We start from the raw sequence: 19,549 nt of genomic DNA on the forward strand, positions 1-19,549 counted from the left end.
AGACAAAAGGGGTATGTGGAAGAAGAAAAAAATCCTAGCTGTTGTCCTCTCTCGACCCTCTGTTTCAATGCTTGGACATGATGTTCCTGGTACCCAACCTAATAAAACCACCCACAATATTGCCACTGTCTATGGAGTTGAATTATTCTAGGTAAAGAAGGGAAATTTGGAGAAAAACAGTCCAACTTCTAAGTTGCCCCAAAATGGCACAGGGGTGCTATCTTGTTCCAGTTCTTTTTCCTAAGTTTATAGCTGTTTTTAGTGAAGAGATTTTTTTTCTTTTCTCTAGGGGGGAGAGAACTTAGATTCTCCTCTCTAGGCTAAAACGGTTGTTAGAGACCCAGAACCGAACCAGGGAAGCAGTCCTCATTTTAAAGTCTCTTTGTAAGGGAATTTTGGCTAACTATGAGATTTTTGCTATATGCCCTTTAGTTGTGGGCCATAGATTTATAGGAAAGTAGGACTGGAAAGGACCTCACAAGGCCATCTAGTCCAGTCCCCTGCTCACAGCAGGAACAACCACCAACTAGACTAGCCCAGTCAAGTGTCTGTCTAACCTGCTCTTGAAAATGTATGCATGGGTGGCAAGATGTAACGGGGTCAGAGTTCAATCACGCAACTTTGTAGGGTTTCTAAGACCTGTTGCCACACCTGGAAAGCCAAGAACTGGCTTCCATAGCTGAGGCCCATTGCAATTTTGCTGGCCATCCAAGGTAACCCAGAATGGGATGTTCTCTCATCCAAGCTCAAATGGGAGCTTTTTCTTGGGGGAGGTTGGTATTTTCATATACAGAACCAGAAATTTTTTTACTAGTAATTGTAACCACAGAATCTTCTCATGTGGTGTTTGTGTAAATGAGCATTTTTCTCATTGACAGTTGTGTGAAATGTAATTTGAAGATGAAGGTGCAGGTTCTTCAACAGAAGCATGGTAGGAAACTGTGGGTGTGAGGAGTGACGTTAGGACAATGATGTGCATGCCTCTTTAGGTGTAACTCCCCTTCCTCTTCATTTTCACAATCTGTCTGCGTTATTGACGTAACGAAGATCAAGAACTAGGCTGATCTGGGAAAATGGTCCGGACGTCAATTGTTTCGTTTTTATGTCTCTCGTTTCTACTTCTCTTATGTTTCCCAGTTCAGAATGGTATGTACTTGATATTCACTATTCCATCTCACTTGATTCTCTGTGCTTCTGTGTTGTTTTTCTTTTGTGTCTTGAAATGAAACGGGTCAAATCCACCATAAATATAAGCAGGCATAATTTAGTTGTTGCAGTGAATTTGTGTGTCTTTTTTTTTAACTTCAGGAAAAGGATTTTTAAGATGGAGGAAGAAAAAAAATGAACAATAAGAATAAGTAGAAGAATTATACAGTAAGGATAAGTTTAACTTGGTATGCTTTTTCCACCCAAATACTATTTAATAGCAAAAGAAGTGTGAGCCTTTTCCTAGTAACTTAACTTGTTTATGCAGTAAAAACTGCAGAACATAGCCAGCAATGGTGTAATCTAGAGAATAATTTAAAAATTGTCCTGGGACTAACAGATTTCTACAAAATAATTATTCATCAAGTAGCTTGGACAAATAATGTAAAGATTGCTTACTTTAGGTCGGGATTGGCTGATACTATAGGATAAAAATATAAAAAATAGTTGATAATCAGTTCAGTAAATGATACTAATTTTGATCATCAGTTAAAAGCGCAACACAATTGGGAACATATTAGTGAAGACAAATCAGAGCTTGATATTAATGTCACTCTGTTATAGCTATTAACAGGTTGTAATTTTATTTATTGCACCAACCTGAGTCATAGCCAGGGGAAAAGTGATCATATTTGAAGTGATCATCTATAAGAATTTGAAACATAAAAAGGTTCTTGGTTATGATTCCTAGGAAGATAATGTTTATTTTCCATAATCTTCCTGCTTTGTCTTCCTGAATTACACATGACGATAAAGGCAGCTCTCTACAGACCAAAATGCCTGAATGATAAATTGTAATACAGTCAGTTGGATGATTTGTTATAAATAATATTTGGCACAAATATAGTTGCTTTTCTTAACAAAGTTATTCAGTAACTGGTGCCAATATATAAATATAATTCTTAAGAGCTCTCAAAACAGTTCGGACAAATTATTTTCAGACTGTTTACCAGTTGCAGACCAGTCATTTTGCCACTGTATTGTTTCTTTCTTACTTGGATTGATCAGCTACATCACATAGCCTTGTGTCTACTTCCAGAATGGACAGAGACTAGCAATGAACAGGTAAGAAATAATACATCTGCAGGCACAATTTTTCAGGTGAATAATGAATTGTATTAACATTTCTGATATTGTGGGGACCTGCAGAATATCTGCTAAAGGCCCAAATGCTAAGGATTACACAGTATTTTAGTCCTCTGAATCAGTGTGACCAAAAGTCAGCACTTGCTGTCATGAAATTTCTCTTTCTTCACTCTTTCTTTACCCACCTTCAAGGAAAAGCCATAAAATGGTTGATAATAACTAATAGGCTGGTGGTGGGAAGGACTGGTGAGCTGGTATGTAGTTTAGTTTCTCGGAGGTAAGGGAACATCAGTTTCTGTCTTACACACATGGATAAACTATGGGTTTTTTAAAATAATTCTGTTTTCCCTGCTAGGCACATAAAATAAAGGGTTTGGGTAAACAGGAGAAACTATGAATCAAAATCTTTCCTCTGTAGGTCACTTCCCAAGATGAGGAGAGAGACTTCACTAGCCTGAATTTGCAGAACAATCTTCTATAACAGGGGTAGACAACCTCCGGCACAGGTGCCAGAGCATGACATGCAGCAACGTTTTGCTTGACGTGGATGGTGGGGAAGGGGCTGGGGCTGCACTGCCACAACAAGGATCAGGCTCTTGCAACTCCCCCACTGTCTGCCCCTAGCACACTAACGTTTTACAAGTCAAGTTTGTGTGTGCTTTTGGCGCTCTGCCCAAAAATGTTGCCTCCCCCTGCCCTATGAAGTCTGGTCTTGAGGTCTGGTTTGTTCTCCACGCGGAACAGGTTGATAGTGAAACCTTCATTGACTTCAAATTCACTGGATCTTACATATTTACACCAGGGGCACACATACACATATATACACACACATGTCCTGCTTTTCCTGCATTACTGTTGGATTCCCCAGCCATTCTGTCGTCTTTGGTTAGAAAAGCTACTCCAATACCTATGCCGCCTGGTGTTTTGGCAGTTCAATGGATCAGTGTTTTGTTTCAAAAGTACCGTTCCCTTCCGTCTCGTCGAAACAACAGTTTTTTTGACGTATCGATCACTGAAGTTTCAATATTTCGCCCAGGCTATAATAGGAAGTGCAAAATTGGAGGAGGAGCAGCCTCTCCTGATCGTAGGCAGATCGGGGCCTGCACCCTGGGCAGGAGCCCGGCAGAGCCTGCACCCCTCCCAGGGGTGTGGGCAAGAGGCTGCTGCTGCCACCACCCTGGGAGCTGAGCCAGTAGGAGGCAAAGCACAGCCCATGAACCGTACCCTATCCGCCTCCACCAGGCTTCAAGCTGCTGGATACCCAGGCTGGTGCAGGCAGGGGAAACTTTCGAAATGTTTTGACTGGCCTTGTTTCATTTTGAGACTGTGTTGATTTTGCTGTTTCAAGCTCAAAACAGTGTTGAAATGAAACAGTGGTGAAATTTCACACAGCCCTAATAGCTCCCTTGAAGTCTCATTCAGCACAAACACTTTTGGCAAACAATACCATATTCACATTTTTAAATCCATCTTACATTCTTTTACGTATGTAAATGGATAGAACAGCTGTAATGTATGCACATGAGGGTGAATAAGCCAAGACAAAAGCCAAATGTCAAAGAAACCTTTTAAAGTACATTTTCTCTCTTTAGAAGAAGAGATTGCAAGGTCTCTAGAGAACCTGTTTGCTGCAGACATTTGTCTGGTTCTGGAATGAATCATCACATAGGATTATTAAGATGAGCTGTGCGAAATTACAAGGGTTTAATTTAAAAGTGGTTTGTTGGTAGGTTTTGCTATATTGATGTTTGCACATCTCCCTCCTAGTTTGTTCCACACTCTCATTCCTTGAGTTTCAATCTGAGTTCAGGGATCACATCTTAGCCAAATTCAGTAGTTTGGATTTGTTTTGTTTATCTTGGTTCCAGAAGCTCTAGGAAGCCTGAAATGCCTCATTTGCAACTGATTGCCATAAACTGAGCTTGCCATAATGTGGCTTCTGAATGGTGCAAAAAATGAAAAGCTTTTTCTTCTTTTCCTCCTCCCTTTGACCCAGCGCTCTGCAGCTTCCTAATATCTATAGAGAATGGGCAGATGAATTTTCCCAAGCTCCACATTGGGAAAAGCCAGATTTGGAAATGCCTCTGTAGGTCAGAGTCTGGTTTAGGTATTGTGTCACCCATCTCGAAATGCATCAAACTGTGATGTGGAGTAAGGCAGCTGTTTAGCAGCACACAGGAATATTACTCCCCTTTAGAATAAATAGGTACATATCGACACCATAAACTGACTGTGCCAGATAGCAGTGGTCAAATAAGCCAGCATAAATCCTATCTTTAAAACAGAGAAAAGGAAGGCAGAGAATTACAGGCCACTTAGGCTGACTTCAACACCCAGGAAGTTACTGGAGTAACTTATAAAGACTATGATCTGTGAATGTTTGGAGGAGATCACAAGCATCCTGCATAAATTTGTTAAGAACAAATCATGCCAAAGCAACTGGATCACCTCCTTAGACAAATCATCTAGTTGGGTGAATGAATCATAGAAAGTTAGGGTTGGAAAGGACGTCAGGAGTCACCTAGTCAAACCCCCTGCTGAAAGCAGGACCATCCCCAACTAGATCATCCCAGCCAGGACTTTGTCTACCAGGTCCTAAAAACTTGTAAGGGTGGAGATTCCACTACCTCTCTGGGTAGCCTCTTGCAGTGTTTGACTACTCTTCTTATGAGAGTGTTTTCCTTAATATCTAACCTAAACTTCCTTTGCTGCAACTTCAGACCTTTGCTCCTTTTTCCATCATCTGCCACCCCTGAGAACAGTCTGGCTCCATCCTCTTTGGAACCCCCCTTCAGCTAGATGAAGGCTGCTATTAAATCCCCACTCAGTCTTCTCTTCTCCAGACTAAATAAGCCCAATAGCCTCTCCACATACAACATATTCCTCAGCCTTCTAACCATTTTTATTGCCCTCCACTGGTTTCTTTCCAATTTGGCTACATCCTTTCTCTAACGGGGGTCCCAAAACTGGACACGGTACTCCAGTTATGGCTTCACCAGTGCTGAACAGAGGGAAATAATCATTTCCTTTGATCTGTTGGCAATGCTTCTTCTAATGCAGCTTACTCTACCATTAGCATTCTTGGCAACAAGGGCACACTGTTGGCACATATTCTGTTTGTAGTCCCCAGATAATTGTCTGAAGAGCTGCTGCTTGGTCAATCAGCTCCCAGCGTGGGATTGTTCCACTTTAAGTGCAGGACTTTGCACTTGTCCTTATTGAACCTTGTGACATTTCTTTTGGTCCAATCTTCCAATTTGTCTGGGTCTCTCTGAATCCTAGCCCTACCCTTGAGCGTATCTACTCCTCCTCCTCCCAGCTTGGTATCATCCACAAACTTCCTGAGGGTGCAATCTATGCCATCTTCCAGGTTGTTGATGAAGATATTGAACAAAACTGGCCCCAGGACTGACCCTGGGGCACTCCACTTGATACTGTCTGCTGGTTAGACATGGAACCATTTATTACTACCCTCTGAGCCTGATGTTCCAGCCAGTTCTCAATTCACCTTACAGTCCATTCATCTAACCCATACTTCCTTAGCTTGCTTGCGAGAATGTTGTGGGAGATCATATCAAAGGGATGAAAGGAATTGAGTGGACACAGTGTACTGGATCTAATAAGGTTTTGATAAAGTGCAGTGTGACCTTATCATTGTGCTTAGGGTTGGAAGGGACCTAAACAGATCATCAGGTCTGACCTGCTGCCCTGGGAAGGAACAGGTGCTGGGGTCATATCACCCCAGCCAAATATATGTCCAGCCTCTTCTTGAAGACCCCCAAGGTAGGAGAGAGCACCACCTCCCTTGGGAGCCCATTCCAGAGCCTGGCAGCCCTCATTACTGTAAAGCAATGTCTCCTGTAGTCCAGCCTGAACCCTCTCTCTAACAATTTGTGGCTGTTAAGCCTAGTAACCCTGGGTGGTGCCTGGGAGAACAAGAGCCTCCCCCAATTCCTGCTGGTCCCCCTGGTGAGTTTGTAAATGGCCACTAGATCCCCCCCCCTCAGCCTTGTCTTGTGGAGGCTGAAGGTTCAGGCCCCTTAGCCTCACTTCTTGGGGCCTGCCCCACTGCCCCTTGACCATGTTCCTCTGGACCCTCTCAATGCTAGCCACATGCCTCTTGAAGTGCGGTGCCCAGAACTGGATGCAGTACTCCAGCTGCGGCCTGACCAATGCTGCACAGAGAAGAGCAATCATCTCCCTGGACCTGCTTGTGATGCATCTGTAGATGCACAACAAGGTGCAGTTAGCCTTACTGACCGCTTCCTTGTGTTGACCTTCTCGTATGCAAACTGGAAAAATGTGCTAGATAAAATTACTGCAAGGTGGATGTATATAATCAATAACCATAAACCAAGAATACTTAAAAATGAATCTGTGTCAGAGACATGAACCTATCCCAAAAGCAGGAATGTTGGTTTGTTCATGGAGTGTCATACAGATATTTAATAATGTATGATTTGTAGCTAATGTTAAAGTGTGTTCAGTTTTATCATTTTACTGTTTGTATGACCTACACTATTTGATAAGAATGTATTTTTGTATTTTTTTAATAAGGCCGGGATTGGGCAAAATGGTAATGATTGAGTTAAGTATTTCTCTCCAGACAATACTATTCACATATCTGAAGAGATCACATACAGGGCTATGTCATCTGCTCTGAGGACTCCCCACATCCCAAAATATGGTGTTGGAGGAGTGGTGGCAATGCTGTCACAGCTCTGCTGCCACCAAGTTTCCCTGGGAGCCCCAGCAGCAGAATGACTTGGCTCCTCAGGCTATTATTTCCTGTCTCCTCCATTTTCCACTTTTAAAAGACTGATCCTAACGTTGTTCTTTTCCAGCCTTCTATGATATGTGACAGAATCTGCTTTTACTTTATTTCTCGCTTATTATATGCACCTCAATTTTCATCAGCTGGTTTTGGGTGGAAAGGTATGTGTTGTATGCAAGAACCTATAGTAGTTTGCCCAGGGCAGTTGTGGAATCTTCTTCACTGGATGCTTTCAAGAGAAGGCTGAATAAGCATCGGGCAGGGCGGACTTAGGAGTAGCATTCCTGAATTCCTGCATAGGTGGTTGGTCCAGATGACTCTTGATTGTATAAATCTAAGCTTTTGATTAGCTTGCTGGCAGTGCTGTGGAAATGCAGCTACCCTGCTTCCAGTGGGAGCACAGCAGCAAGGCATGGTTAGGTTCACTGCTGCCTGGCACAGTAGTTCTGTGATGAAGACATTTCTGATGTGGAGAAATGACCACGTCCCATTAAGGCTTCCAAGGAAATTCTGTTAGGAAGGGTCTATTCTCTCCCATTGCTATGGCTTGGATTGAACATCCTGCTTTCAGAAAAGTACCATGGGATGGCTAGATACTATAAATATTCAGACTGTCTGGATTTTTCAACTTATCTGAAAGAAAACACTATCAGAAAAAATCACATCCTAAGGCAATATGGCAAGCATTTAATACTGGCAGAGAGAGAAGAATGTAACTCATAAGCAATGAACACTACTTCACACAATACCTAAAACAAGTGTTTCACAGATACCTCCCATCCAAAACTGACTTGGAGCAGCCATCCAGAAATGACCCGTGCACTGCCAGGACTGCGCAGTAACCACTATCCAATCAGAAGCATGTGTAGATGCATCCTGTTTAACTTAGTTTTTCCTTAAGTGCCAACTTGATCTCAGCAAATTATCTAAACACTCTGTAATCTGTTGTTTCTCTCTTCTGGCCTGCAGCATTCTTCCCTTGATGAAAATAATTGTGTTATGTATATGGTCACAATTAGGGCTGTGCGAGGCTTTGGACAGAGGTTCGATATGGAAAAGCTTGGGATGCTTTGGGGTCTCAAGCAGCATATCTGGGTCGAAGCGCTGGCTTCGTTAGGCTTCCTGAATTGGTTCGGAGATATGGCTGTAGGGTATAATGGGGGAGAAAATACAATATCTGTAACTTTTCTGTTTTTTGTCCAACTTGGATGAAATGTTTAGGGATGGTAGACTCTGCAGAGAGCATGAAGTCTTCCAAGTTTCAAGAAGATCAGTGTAGGGGTTTTGGGGGAACTGTACCCCAAATTCTTGAAAGTGAAACTCCTGTCATGTCTACGTGTTACAACATGAGGGGGTCAAAACTGTTGGGGTGGTAGCCTATGCTGAGGCCACAAAGCCTGCCAAGTTTCAAGCAGATTGGTGCAGGGGTTTGTGGGGAACTGGACCTCAAGCTGCGGACAAGCAAAACTTGTGCCATGGGTGACCCTGTTTGTGTTTAAGGTGCTGCAGGGATGGTGGCCCCTGCTGTGGCCATGAAGCCTGCCAGCTGTTGAGGAGATCAGTGCAGGGGGGTTCTGGGGCCCTGCACCCCTAGCTGCTGACAGACACAACTCGTGACATGGGTGCTTGTGGGACTGACTGTCTCGGTCTTGGGGCGTGGGAGACACTACTGCAGGCCTGGCTGCTAAGCTACCGTGTTACCAGTTACCAGTCAGTCATGATTCACTCAGGGACCAGCTCAATACACAGGACCTAGCTAAGGTAGCCAGTTCATTGCCATCAATTAGCACCTACAAAATGAGGCTAAGGAGTGGAAAGAATCAATACAGACAATCAACTGCCCCAAGACAGAGACTGTCAGTCCCACAAGCACCCATGTCACAAGTTGTGTCCCTCAGCAGCCAGAGGTGCAGGGGCCCAGAACCCAGAAGCCCTGCACCGATCTCCTTGCCAGCTGGCAGGTGTCATGGCCACAGCAGGGGCTAGCAAGCCTGCAGCTTTCACCCCGTTGTGTCTTAACACACAGTGTCACCTATGTCATGAGTTTTGCCTGTCAGCAGCTAGGGGTGCAGGGCCCCAGAACCCCCACGTACCGATCTCCTCCACAGCTGGCAGTCTTCGTGGCCACAGCAGGGGCCACCATCCCTGCAGCTGTCACCCGCTGCGCCTTAGCACACGCAGTGTCACCCATGGCACGAGTTTTGCTTGACCACAGCTTGAGGAGTAGTTCCCCCAAACCCCTGCACCGATCTTCTTGAAATGTGGCAGGCTTTATGCTCTTTGCAGAGTCTACCATCCCTGAAAATTTCATCCAAATTGGACAAAACCCAACAAAGTTATAGATATTTCATTGATTCCCCATTATACCCTATGGCTGGATCTCTGTGGCGACTCTGAAGCTTCGGAGCCTCTTTGGCCGGATGGAGGCGGAAACCTGGTCCGGCGCTCTGGACTGGGTCGCTGCCATCTGAAGTGGACTGATCTGAAGCCAGAGCAGATTGCTGCCGACTCACACAGGCCTAGTCACAATTAACCTCATTTTTAAAGTCTGAATCAAAAAAACGGATTTAATACTTCAGCCTTCTTTCTTTCATTGATTATTTGTTTTCCTTCTCTACTAAATAATAGAACTGGGCTTTTCTTGGTTTTCCTCCTACTTTTGATGCTGCCATAGAGCCTTTTAATTTTTTGCTTAACAGTTTCATTTCTAAATTATGTATCTCCTCATTACTGCATTGAGATGGAGGAAGTGAATACCATCCTGCATTCTTTGCTGAAATTCATTGAAGAAAGTCCCCAGTCAGACAAAACAGTTCACAGACCTGCAGTCAGTCCCCAAAGAAGATAAAGCCAGTGTGAAAATGTGCAAAATGGGTTATTATTTATTAAATATTTATAGGACTGTAGTAGAAAAACTGAGGCACAGAGATGAGGAGTGAACTAAAGGAAGGTTATAGGGCAAATTAGGGAGTGATCTGAGATTTATAGGAGATCCTTTTCTAAGAACAGTTAATATGACTTGACTAAAGTTGTGAAGTTAAAGCCTATTAAATCCCCATACAGGTGCTCTCATACTTCATGAAGGAAGGCCACTTTGGCTGTGAATGAAAACATCCATCTCTGGGGGTAAACCTGCCTTAAATTGGCCCCATAACTTTAGTTCATTTATATTGGCTTTGCAGTATATCATTGTATAGACAGGCTGTAGGGTCATAACACAGTGCTGGCAACCATGGAGATATGGAGGCTGGGGATAACCAAGATGGTTTTAAGTCAGTCACACTGTCCCAGTCGTAAATTGGTAAATGGTGGGGGAGGCAGGAAGGGGAGGGACACAGGGTGGGGGTTATGCTGAAGAGATCTCCTGGCTGAACCTAGACAGAGCTGCAATTCTGTCTAAATTTCTGGAGCCTCCCAGATCATCTGTATAGCTGCAGAACTTCATGCAGGCTATGAGCTTTTAGGAGTATGGTGCTTGTTGGTTTATATGGATGGGAAGTGCCATTCCAACTTTGAAAGGGTACTGAAGACAAAAAAGTCTTCAGGGATATAAATTTAATTGAATTTCCTGTTTTTTAGAGGCAAAGAAGACAATTATTGAACAGTCACCACCCTTTATCCGTGTCCCTGAAGGAGCTTCCATCAAGATGACTTGCTTGTTAAAAACTGAGGCTAAAGAAGAAGGGGTTTACTTGATGAGAGGTCGTGCAGCAGACGAGAAAGTGACTTATGTTTCAAAGGATGGAAATCGACCCTTTCCCAACTTTAATGGTCGTATTGAGGCCTCAGGACCAGCAAAAAACTTGACAATAACCCTGCAGCAGCTACGGCAAAGTGATTCAGGTTTATACTACTGCCTTGGTGTCATGCATGGTGCTGACCTCCCAGCTGCGAAGGGAACAGGCACCTTAGTAATAGTTACAGGTACTCTGCTTTTTTTCTATTCTCAATGAGAAACAAAGAACTGAAGTTAAATACAAATTAATTAACTTGAAAATGGGCACAAAATGGAGAGTCTGGCAGATGGTTAAATTATCGGGGGGTTTTGTTGGTACTTGGAACTATCATGGGGGAAATTTAAAAAGGGATAACTCCATTCCCCTCCCCCGCCATTTAGTCTTTATTACTTTCTCTGGTGGTGTTGTGTTTTGTATGTAAGCACCTCTTGAAAGGAGTGTTCCTGCATACACTCATAAAAGAGCATCCTACTTGGAAGCTTTTAACTACAGGTTCCCTCTGGAGATATAGATGAAATTGTGGTTAAAATACCAGCAGCTTGTTTATTCTGAAAGTTTTCAACACAGTATTTGTCAAAAACAGTAGAAGTACAATACATAGATAATCAAATCTAAAAAGTGACATAATGGGTGAGATCAATTATTCATCTAGCCCAGGATCCTGTTGCAACAGTGGCCAATAATAGATGCTATAGAGGGAGAACGTGAACAGTGTACGTCTAGAATGATCCATCCCCTATCATACTGTCCCTGGTTCCAACCATCGTTGGTTGATACCAGAAATTAGTTCCAGAAAGTCAACTACAGACTGATAATAAAAGGCAGCCAACACAGATTTGTCAGAAACAAAGCATGGCATCCTTCTCATAACAGCTATTAACACATTAGAAAACTGTTGCCATATTGCCATTTAGTCTTTTCTTTGCTAAACGACATCAAGCCAAGCCCTTCAGTCTTTCCTTATATAAGTCAGGTTTTCTAAACCTTTCGTAAGTTTTGCTGCTTGTCTGTAAGTTCTCTATCTTGTCTACAGCTTTCTTAATGGGCAATGTACAAAACGATACAATTCTCTCGTCTTCAATACCACATAGACCAGAATAACTACTGTCGGTAGCTAACATACAACACTTGTTGATACGTCCCAGCAAGAGATTTTTTTTTTTTCCCAACAGCTTCATCTTGTTGACTTATAACCTCCAAGCCCCTTTCTAAATGGCTGCCTCACCAGTCATTCTTTATTCTCCATTCTCACACCTAGTAGTAGTATTTAAATACCTGTTTATGAAATTACATCTTGCTGATTTCAGACTATTTCTCCAGTTTTTCAGCATCATTTTAGATTTTGCTCTAGTCCTCCAAAATGTTTGAAACTGCTGTTACCTTGGGCCAGGTACAGACATTTCACGTTTACTAGTATAAGTGATTGGAAATCAGTCTATACCTGTAACAGAACAGAAGTTCGGCACACGTAGACTGATTTAAAAATGGCCGAACCTGGTTTACTTTTTCCCCCTGCCTCTCACACCAAAGGGCAAATGTGTGTTCTGTTTGCTACCGATGTAAACTATGCCACTTACAGGAAACTGCATAACTTAGATTGATTCTGCTTTGGGCTTTTTGAATGTCTGTACCTAGCCCTGGTGTCATGCACTGATTTAATAAAGGTACTCTCTAGTCTATCATATCCATCATCAATGAAAGTACTGACTAGGACTGGGCACATGGAAGAACCTTGAGAGCAAACGCTGATGATACTCCTATAGAGATTTTTTTTGTTGTCCAAGGAGTTGTGCATCTGCATGGTAATCCAGACAGTATTTCTCTAATTTATGAATGAGAGTGTGATGTGGCACAGTGTCAAAAGTCTTTGTGAGAGTCAAGGTATATTATATCTACAGCTTCTTTCTAATCCATTAGGTTAGTTACCCTGTCAAAGGACATTATTTTGGTTTGATATATTTTGGACTTTGTTACTTAATTCTGGCTGTTTTTTATAGTGTTGTTTTCCCACAAGTGCTTATCAATTGATTATTTAACAATTTGTTTTAATATGTTTCTGGGAATCAAAGTTATGTTGACTGTCCATGCTCCACTGTTTCCACATTTTAAAAAACAGGTACTATGTGTGTCTTCTTTCTTCTGGGACCTACACGGTCTTTCATCAGTTCTCCAAGCTAATCACTAATGGTTCAGAGATTTTCAGCTAGCTGTATCTCAGGTACTTTAGGGTGTATTTCATCAGCCCCTGCCAACTTGATGTATTCAGATAAACTGGCTGTACTCTAGAGTGTATCTAAATATTCTAAATTAATTCTGTATCTCTTTTTTGGGTCTCTTTTCCATATCCTTGTTAATATTATTGCATTACGTGAATGCACTGGTTATCTCATTCAGACATACGTTTGCCTCAGTTCACAGTAGCTTAATTTTCCAAGGCAGAACTGAGACTAGTTTACTGGTGAATGGAAATATTCAGAGAGGAGTCTAATATGCCTTAACCTAAGCACATTAGCTTCATAGCTTTACATAATTTGTTTTAATTTTCTAAAGTACTTCTGTATAGAAAAGCTCTAAGGCTGTAATATAACTGAAAGCCCAGGGAGAGGTGTTGAAGCCAAAAATGACTAAGTCACAGGCCCATCCTTCCTATGTTAGGTTTTGGGGAGGGACACTGAAGAGGCCTCGCTGCTGAGCTGAGACAGCCCTGCAAGTCTGTTTAAATTCCAGAAGCCTTGCAGAGAATCTCTACTGGCTTCAGTGCTTCATGGACGCTGTAAATGTTTAGAAATTTGTAGTTGTTATTTGTATGGTTGGGGGGGTGTCACTCTACTTCTAGCTAAACTCCATCAAGGTAATTGTCTTTGAATTTCTCGGTTTTAGATCAAAATAAAATTACTGAAAAGTTGGAAGCCCCTATCAGTGGCCAGGAAGGAGACTCCATCAATATAATGTGTGCGACAGAAACTAAGGGGAAGGATGTAGAGGTCTACTTGATGAGACAATATGTAGATCCCAAGACAGTGATTCATATTCCAAATAATGGAGCTGCAGCCATCTCTTCGGCATTCACCAATCGCATTGAGTACTCGGGTCCACCAAACAACAGGACAATAACTCTGCAAGGGCTACAGCCAAATGATACAGATGTATATGTATGTGTTAGTGCTGTGCTTACTCCCAGTCCCTATATTGCGAAAGAAACAAGTACCATCGTGGTGGTTACAGGTACTGTGCTTTCTCCTCTTTAACTAAAAAATAAATATATGTTGGAAAGGGCAAGGGTTTTTGTGGGTGATGTCTTCTACTGGAGCAACTGCAGGGTTGGAGTACTCTTAGACAAGACCATCATGTCTACAACATCTCTCCAACACTACCTAAGTGTTGGAAAGTCTTTTAAATCCAAAGTGGACAAAAAACTGAGGGTGTGGTAGATCTTTAAAGTGTAGATCTAATGTGTCTGAACAGTCTGCCCTTCTTGAGAAAAGTATCGGTATTTTCAGCAGGAGTTCTCTCTCTTCATCTAAACACTTGTTCTCCATTTTATATTAAAATTATTGCTTATTGCTTCATACAGAGCACTGATCCCTGATCATGATTGTACTGGGCAATCAGCATCGTAAGAATGATGCCTACATCTTTTTCCCTTTAAGAGAGAAAATCACACAAATAGCTTCATTAGTAACCAGTTGGGTATGATTGCAGTAGAGCCAAGGGAATGGCAATGGTAACTCTGCTCAGACTAAATACCTTTGACCTTTTAGTTTCCTGGATCAGAAGAGCTATGCAAAATGTTTCTCACAATGAAGTTGTCATATTGACTCCTCAGGTGCGTCACACACGCAAATGAAGAGTGCTGGTTGTATGCTGGCTTCCTGGTTGCCCTATGTCCTTGTCTCCTTGGGGTTGACCTTGATTTCCCTAGTTGGCTGTATCTTGCCACGTGTCAATGTAAGTATGCCTCTACTCAAATTCTTGATATACTTTAGATTTGGCAAATAAGACTAATCCCTGCTAGCAAAGCCAAATATTTTATATGGACTTTAAAAAAATATGAAGTCATAAAAACAAGATATCCTTATCTTCCTAAGCTCATTTCCCATCACTCTTTTTGTTGACTTCCCCTCTAATGTCATGTCTGTTGTTACACTGTAAAATTTTTGGGGCAGGGACTGTCCCACACATTTTTGTGCCAAAAAAATACTGTCAAAAGTTTGCCTGAGGCTCTTTAAACAACTCCTTAACAGGAAATTCCCTGCACCCATTGATGTCAGACAGCGTATGCAATTAGTGTCACAGAATGTCTTGGATGCACTGCACAAGCAAGGAGTTAAAGTCAAAAGTTCCCTAAGGACTTGAGTCCCTAATGAATATTAAAAAAAATCCTGAATGCCTGCCTGCTTTGTTTTGTAGATGAAGAAATACTTCCAAAAAGAACCAAACGCAGTTTATGAAGATATGGCCTCCAGCCGTACATACCGAGTGACAACCACAGACAACCCTTATGATAATTGTAAGTAGGTTCCTGACAGCTGGAAGTATGCACACATCAACAGTTCCTGTTCCATGTCTCATTAAGGACTCCTTGCTTTTCAGCACTGCAAGTCATATTGCACTGGAACTGACTTCTATTCTTAAAAAAACCCATTTTTTTCCTATGCTATTTTTCTTATCTTGATCAATCTTATAATCCACGATTTCAGAACTATTTTGTTTATAGAAGGTTTAGAGAAATTGGTGCATCTGTGCAAATAAGTGTGTACTGGGGCTGGTGGTATTAATTCCTGAAGTGCATATTCCACTTGCACAATATATACATAGTCTTGCTCTTTGGATTAGCAGCACACACATGCCTCAAACATAGGAAGTGAGAGAGTGTGAGAGATCCTGTTGTGGTCATTGGGAGGTACAGGCTTACTAAGGTCTTGGGTATCTTTATAAAGAAGGCAGGGTAGACTTGCAGCCTCAGCTAACCAAAGTGTATGTATATAGGTGCAGGTGTAAGTGTCGCTGTAGATCGCTCAATCTATAGCACAAGCTTTCATGAGTTGAGCTCACTTAATCAGGTGCTTCAGCTCAAGCAAGGTTGCAACACGCCCCCCCACCCCAATCCTGCCTTCTAGTTAATTTCCAACTGACATGGCTATGTCCAGCTTTATAAAACCATAGATATATAAATGGCTGCATGTATGCATGAAATTCAGCATTTGCAACAAAATATCTAGAGCAGGTAAGAGGGGCTAAACATTCAACAGGAGAGAATTTGCATGGCAATATTATTCAAAACCTTTCTGACATGGAAACATATATTCAAGTGCTAGATTCATACTTGATGCCATTCCATGTAAGTTGGTCAAAGTTCCACAGAAATGAAGTTGCCCCTATAACCTATGTTACTGGTCTTGCTTCAGGTACTAGCAGGAAGGCTAGGATTCTTTGATTAGTGATGCAGTTAGAGGGGTGCTGCAGGAAGTTTTAGGATGTAAGTGAGGTGTAAGGAGATAAGCAGATAAGGGCAGACTCAAGATCTGGGACTTGCCTGAGGTTTGAGCTTTCCAGTCTTTAGGAAGGGAGAGGGTAAAAACCAATGGAGTCAGGCTTTTATTTTGCATTTTACTGAAGAAAGTGCTCTTGGACTTGGTTTTTAAAGGGGGAGGGCACTTTTCCCCTCAATGCTACGTTTCAGTTTTAGAGCAGGGTACACTTCAGAGGTGTTTAGGGCTCCCCCAGGCTCCCTTCTGCTTGTAGCTGGGGATGCTCAGCACTTCTGAGTGTCATAGTTTCATAGTAGCTAGAGTCGGAAGGGACCTAGGTAGATCATCTAGTCCAACCCCCTGCCTTGGCAGGAAAGAGCACCGGGGTCAGATGACCCCGGCAAGGTGCTCATCTAACTTCCTTTTAAAAATCCCCAGGCTAGGAGCCTGCACCACTTCCCCTGGAAGCCGGTTCCAGGCCCTAGCCGCCCTGACTGTGAAGTAGCGCCTCCTAATATCTAGTCTAAACCTACCCTCCGCCAGCTTGTGACCGTTATTCCTGGTCACTCCTGGCAGCACACGGGGGAACAGGGACTCCCCCAATACCTGCTGATCCCCCCTGACCAGTTTGTAGCAGGCCACAAGGTCCCCCCTTAACCTTCTCTTGTGGAGGCTAAACAGGTTCAGGTCCCGTAGCCTCTCCTCATAAGGCCTGCCCTGCTGACCCCTGATTATACGAGTGAGTGGCCCTCCTCTGGACTCTTTCCATATCGTCCACGTCCCTCTTGAAGTGTGGCGCCCAGAACTGGACGCAGTACTCCAGCTGTGGCCTGACCAGTGCCGCATAGAGGGGGAGGATCACCTCCCTGGACCTGCTCGAGATGCATCTGTGGATGCATGACAGGGTACGGTTGGCCTTCTTGACTGCCTCCCCACACTGCTGGCCCATGTTCATCGTGGAGTCAATGACGACTCCAAGATCCTTTTCCGTCTCCGTGCTGGCAAGAAGGGCAACCTGTAAGTGTGGTGCCGGTTCTTCCTCCCCATGTGCAACACCTTGCACTTATCAGTGTTAAACCCCATCCTAGTCTCATCCGCCCACCGTTGCAACCTGTCAAGGTCAGCTTGTAGCCTATTGCACCCTTCTAGTGCACCCACATCCCCCCACATCTTAGTGTCAGACCACAGGTATCCCAGCCATTTATGAAAACTTTTGCTACTTCTGTGGTTTAATTATGAAGTGATATAGAAGAGAGAGCGCAAGGGAGAAAATCTGTTCTGGCAGCTTTTGAAGGCAATTTTTTCCCTTTTAAGAGGAAAAGTTAAGGCAGGTCTTGTTTGCAGGAAATGCAGTATTGCAAGAGCTCATTTAGTAGGTGTGAGGAGAGATGAAACCATCTGTCCTTTGAGCTGGTGACAAGTAGTCTCTCTGGGGAAAAAGGCTGATTGAATGCCTCTGCAAGTATCTGGCCAACACAAGGAGAAAGATGCCTGTGCATTCAGTTAGGAAAGAGTGAAAATCTTCATTTTCTTATTGGAGTGACTCATTATTAGCTAGCCAGCCATGCAGGGGCATGCTGTACTGCAACTCTGTAATAGGCTTTTTGAGTGTTTAATGTGTATTTCAGATTGAATTGCACAACCAAACTATGTAAATATGTGTCTGGAAAAATGCATCTATAATAGTTAATGCCTCACAGGAGGACAAATAGGGATGGGTAAGCGGGGCACCAGCAGTGGGTGCTGATTTGAGAAGGAGCACAAGGATGGTGGCCACTGCCAGCCCAGCCACCACCACTACCCCTCCAATCACAGCCACCTAGGGCAGAGAAATTATGCCTCTTGCTGCCTTTCATATCCTTTGCAAAATATAAAACATTGGTCAATCTGAAACATGGTCCCCATCCCCTGCCGGATCTTGTACCGGGGATGGGAAGTCAGCACAGCTGGACTGACTTTCCATCCCCAGCCTGTGGTCGAAATGTTTTGACTTTTGAAACTTTTCAACTACCCTCGTTTTGTTTCGATGGCCTTTTGTTTTGTTCTGATTTTACTGTTTTGACCTCGAGATTGGTTGAAACGAAACGGCTAGTGAAATTTTGCACAGCCCTACAAAGTACATTCAAGTCTTGTACTACCAACCACTTCTAATAGGCAATTCCTACTCTTCAGGGATCTCTAAAAAGTATCTTCATGTTTGCCACTATGCATTTGATTTTTTTTTTCAGGTTAAAGTGAACTGATGGGGAAATGAACAGAAAGAGAACTTTTGGATAATTGTAGCAGTGCAGCATTTATACGCTTGATAAGAAACAATCCTAGAAAGTTTTCTTTTGCAGCAGGAACTGAGGAAGAAACTACTGGAGTCAAAAATATAGCTCTCCATGTTCCAGGTACCAGTAGCAAACTGCATTGGCTTACTTAGTACACAGCTGACTGACTTGCACATGGTGAAGGCTACCAGCAGTGTTACATTATCACTGCTGCGCTTTTCTCTGTTGTTATACCTGCCAGATCAACATAATACAAAAGCTTTGAGCATTGGCTCTTATTGCAACAGATGGACCTTTTTACATTGTTGGGTTTGTTTCATGTTATATATTTTCAATAAAATATTTGTAAAAGCAAAGCTGTTTCACATGTTCTGTATTGCCATTCACAACGCTGAACACCCCTCCCCCTTTCACATCACGAAATAAAAATGCAGAACACTCAGCACGTTTCGGCAATAGACATGGATTTCAGTGTAAATATCTACTGCATAGTACTTCATAGCCGATAGGAGATATGGTCAGTCCCTAAGCCAAAGGCATTATAATGAATTAAATGTTGGTATATATGGTAACTTGCTGTTTCTGGTGTAAATAAATTCACCTGTGGCTACTTTTTGAGAGAACCTCTGCCCATGGCTTGTTGCTAACATGGGCATTGCTGGAGTGACTGTTAGAAAAACAGGAATTCACCCAATTTCCTCTCAAAGCCAACTCATTGCTAATGATTTTTATTAGTAACAACACAGACATTTAACGTTTCACCTCTTGCTGACTGATACATTAACATCCCTTGTTTTGCATCGCAATTTTGTTCAGAGGATTGTGGTCCCTGACTTGGGAGATGGCATAGTTATGCCTATTGGCTATTTTGTTCACACAGAGGGGCCAACTCAGCCCTCAGTTGTGCTTGTGCTAATCCAGAGTTGCTCTGTGTGGCAGAGAAGTGGGATTACAGGGTTAGTGTTTGTGGCAGCACACCTTCCTGCTGTTATACAGGGGAGC

At 42.8% G+C, this 19,549-nt stretch overlaps 1 protein-coding gene across 2 annotated transcripts; it reads left to right on the forward strand.

Annotated features, from left to right (window-relative positions):
* The first annotated feature begins 1,033 nt into the window (after window positions 1-1,033).
* CD7 (CD7 molecule) lies at window positions 1,034-18,849 on the forward strand. 2 transcript variants are annotated; one of them, XM_090060488.1, is made up of 6 exons: window positions 1,034-1,146; window positions 10,646-10,990; window positions 13,684-14,028; window positions 14,630-14,751; window positions 15,214-15,313; window positions 18,503-18,849. In XM_090060488.1, exons 1-6 carry the CDS (start codon window positions 1,074-1,076, stop codon window positions 18,505-18,507), a joined length of 990 nt encoding a protein of 329 aa, XP_089916614.1. In that variant the 5' UTR covers window positions 1,034-1,073; the 3' UTR covers window positions 18,508-18,849. The 2 variants fall into 2 exon arrangements, with proteins under 2 accessions (XP_089916614.1, XP_089916613.1); XM_090060487.1 differs by lacking the exon at window positions 18,503-18,849 and having other exon boundaries at window positions 15,214-15,321.
* Window positions 18,850-19,549: the final 700 nt, after the last annotated feature.

The sequence above is a fragment of the Crocodylus siamensis genome, chromosome 8 (genome assembly GCF_052110815.1).
Source record: "Crocodylus siamensis isolate JL-2025a chromosome 8, ASM5211081v1, whole genome shotgun sequence".
NCBI lineage: Eukaryota > Metazoa > Chordata > Crocodylia > Crocodylidae > Crocodylus > Crocodylus siamensis.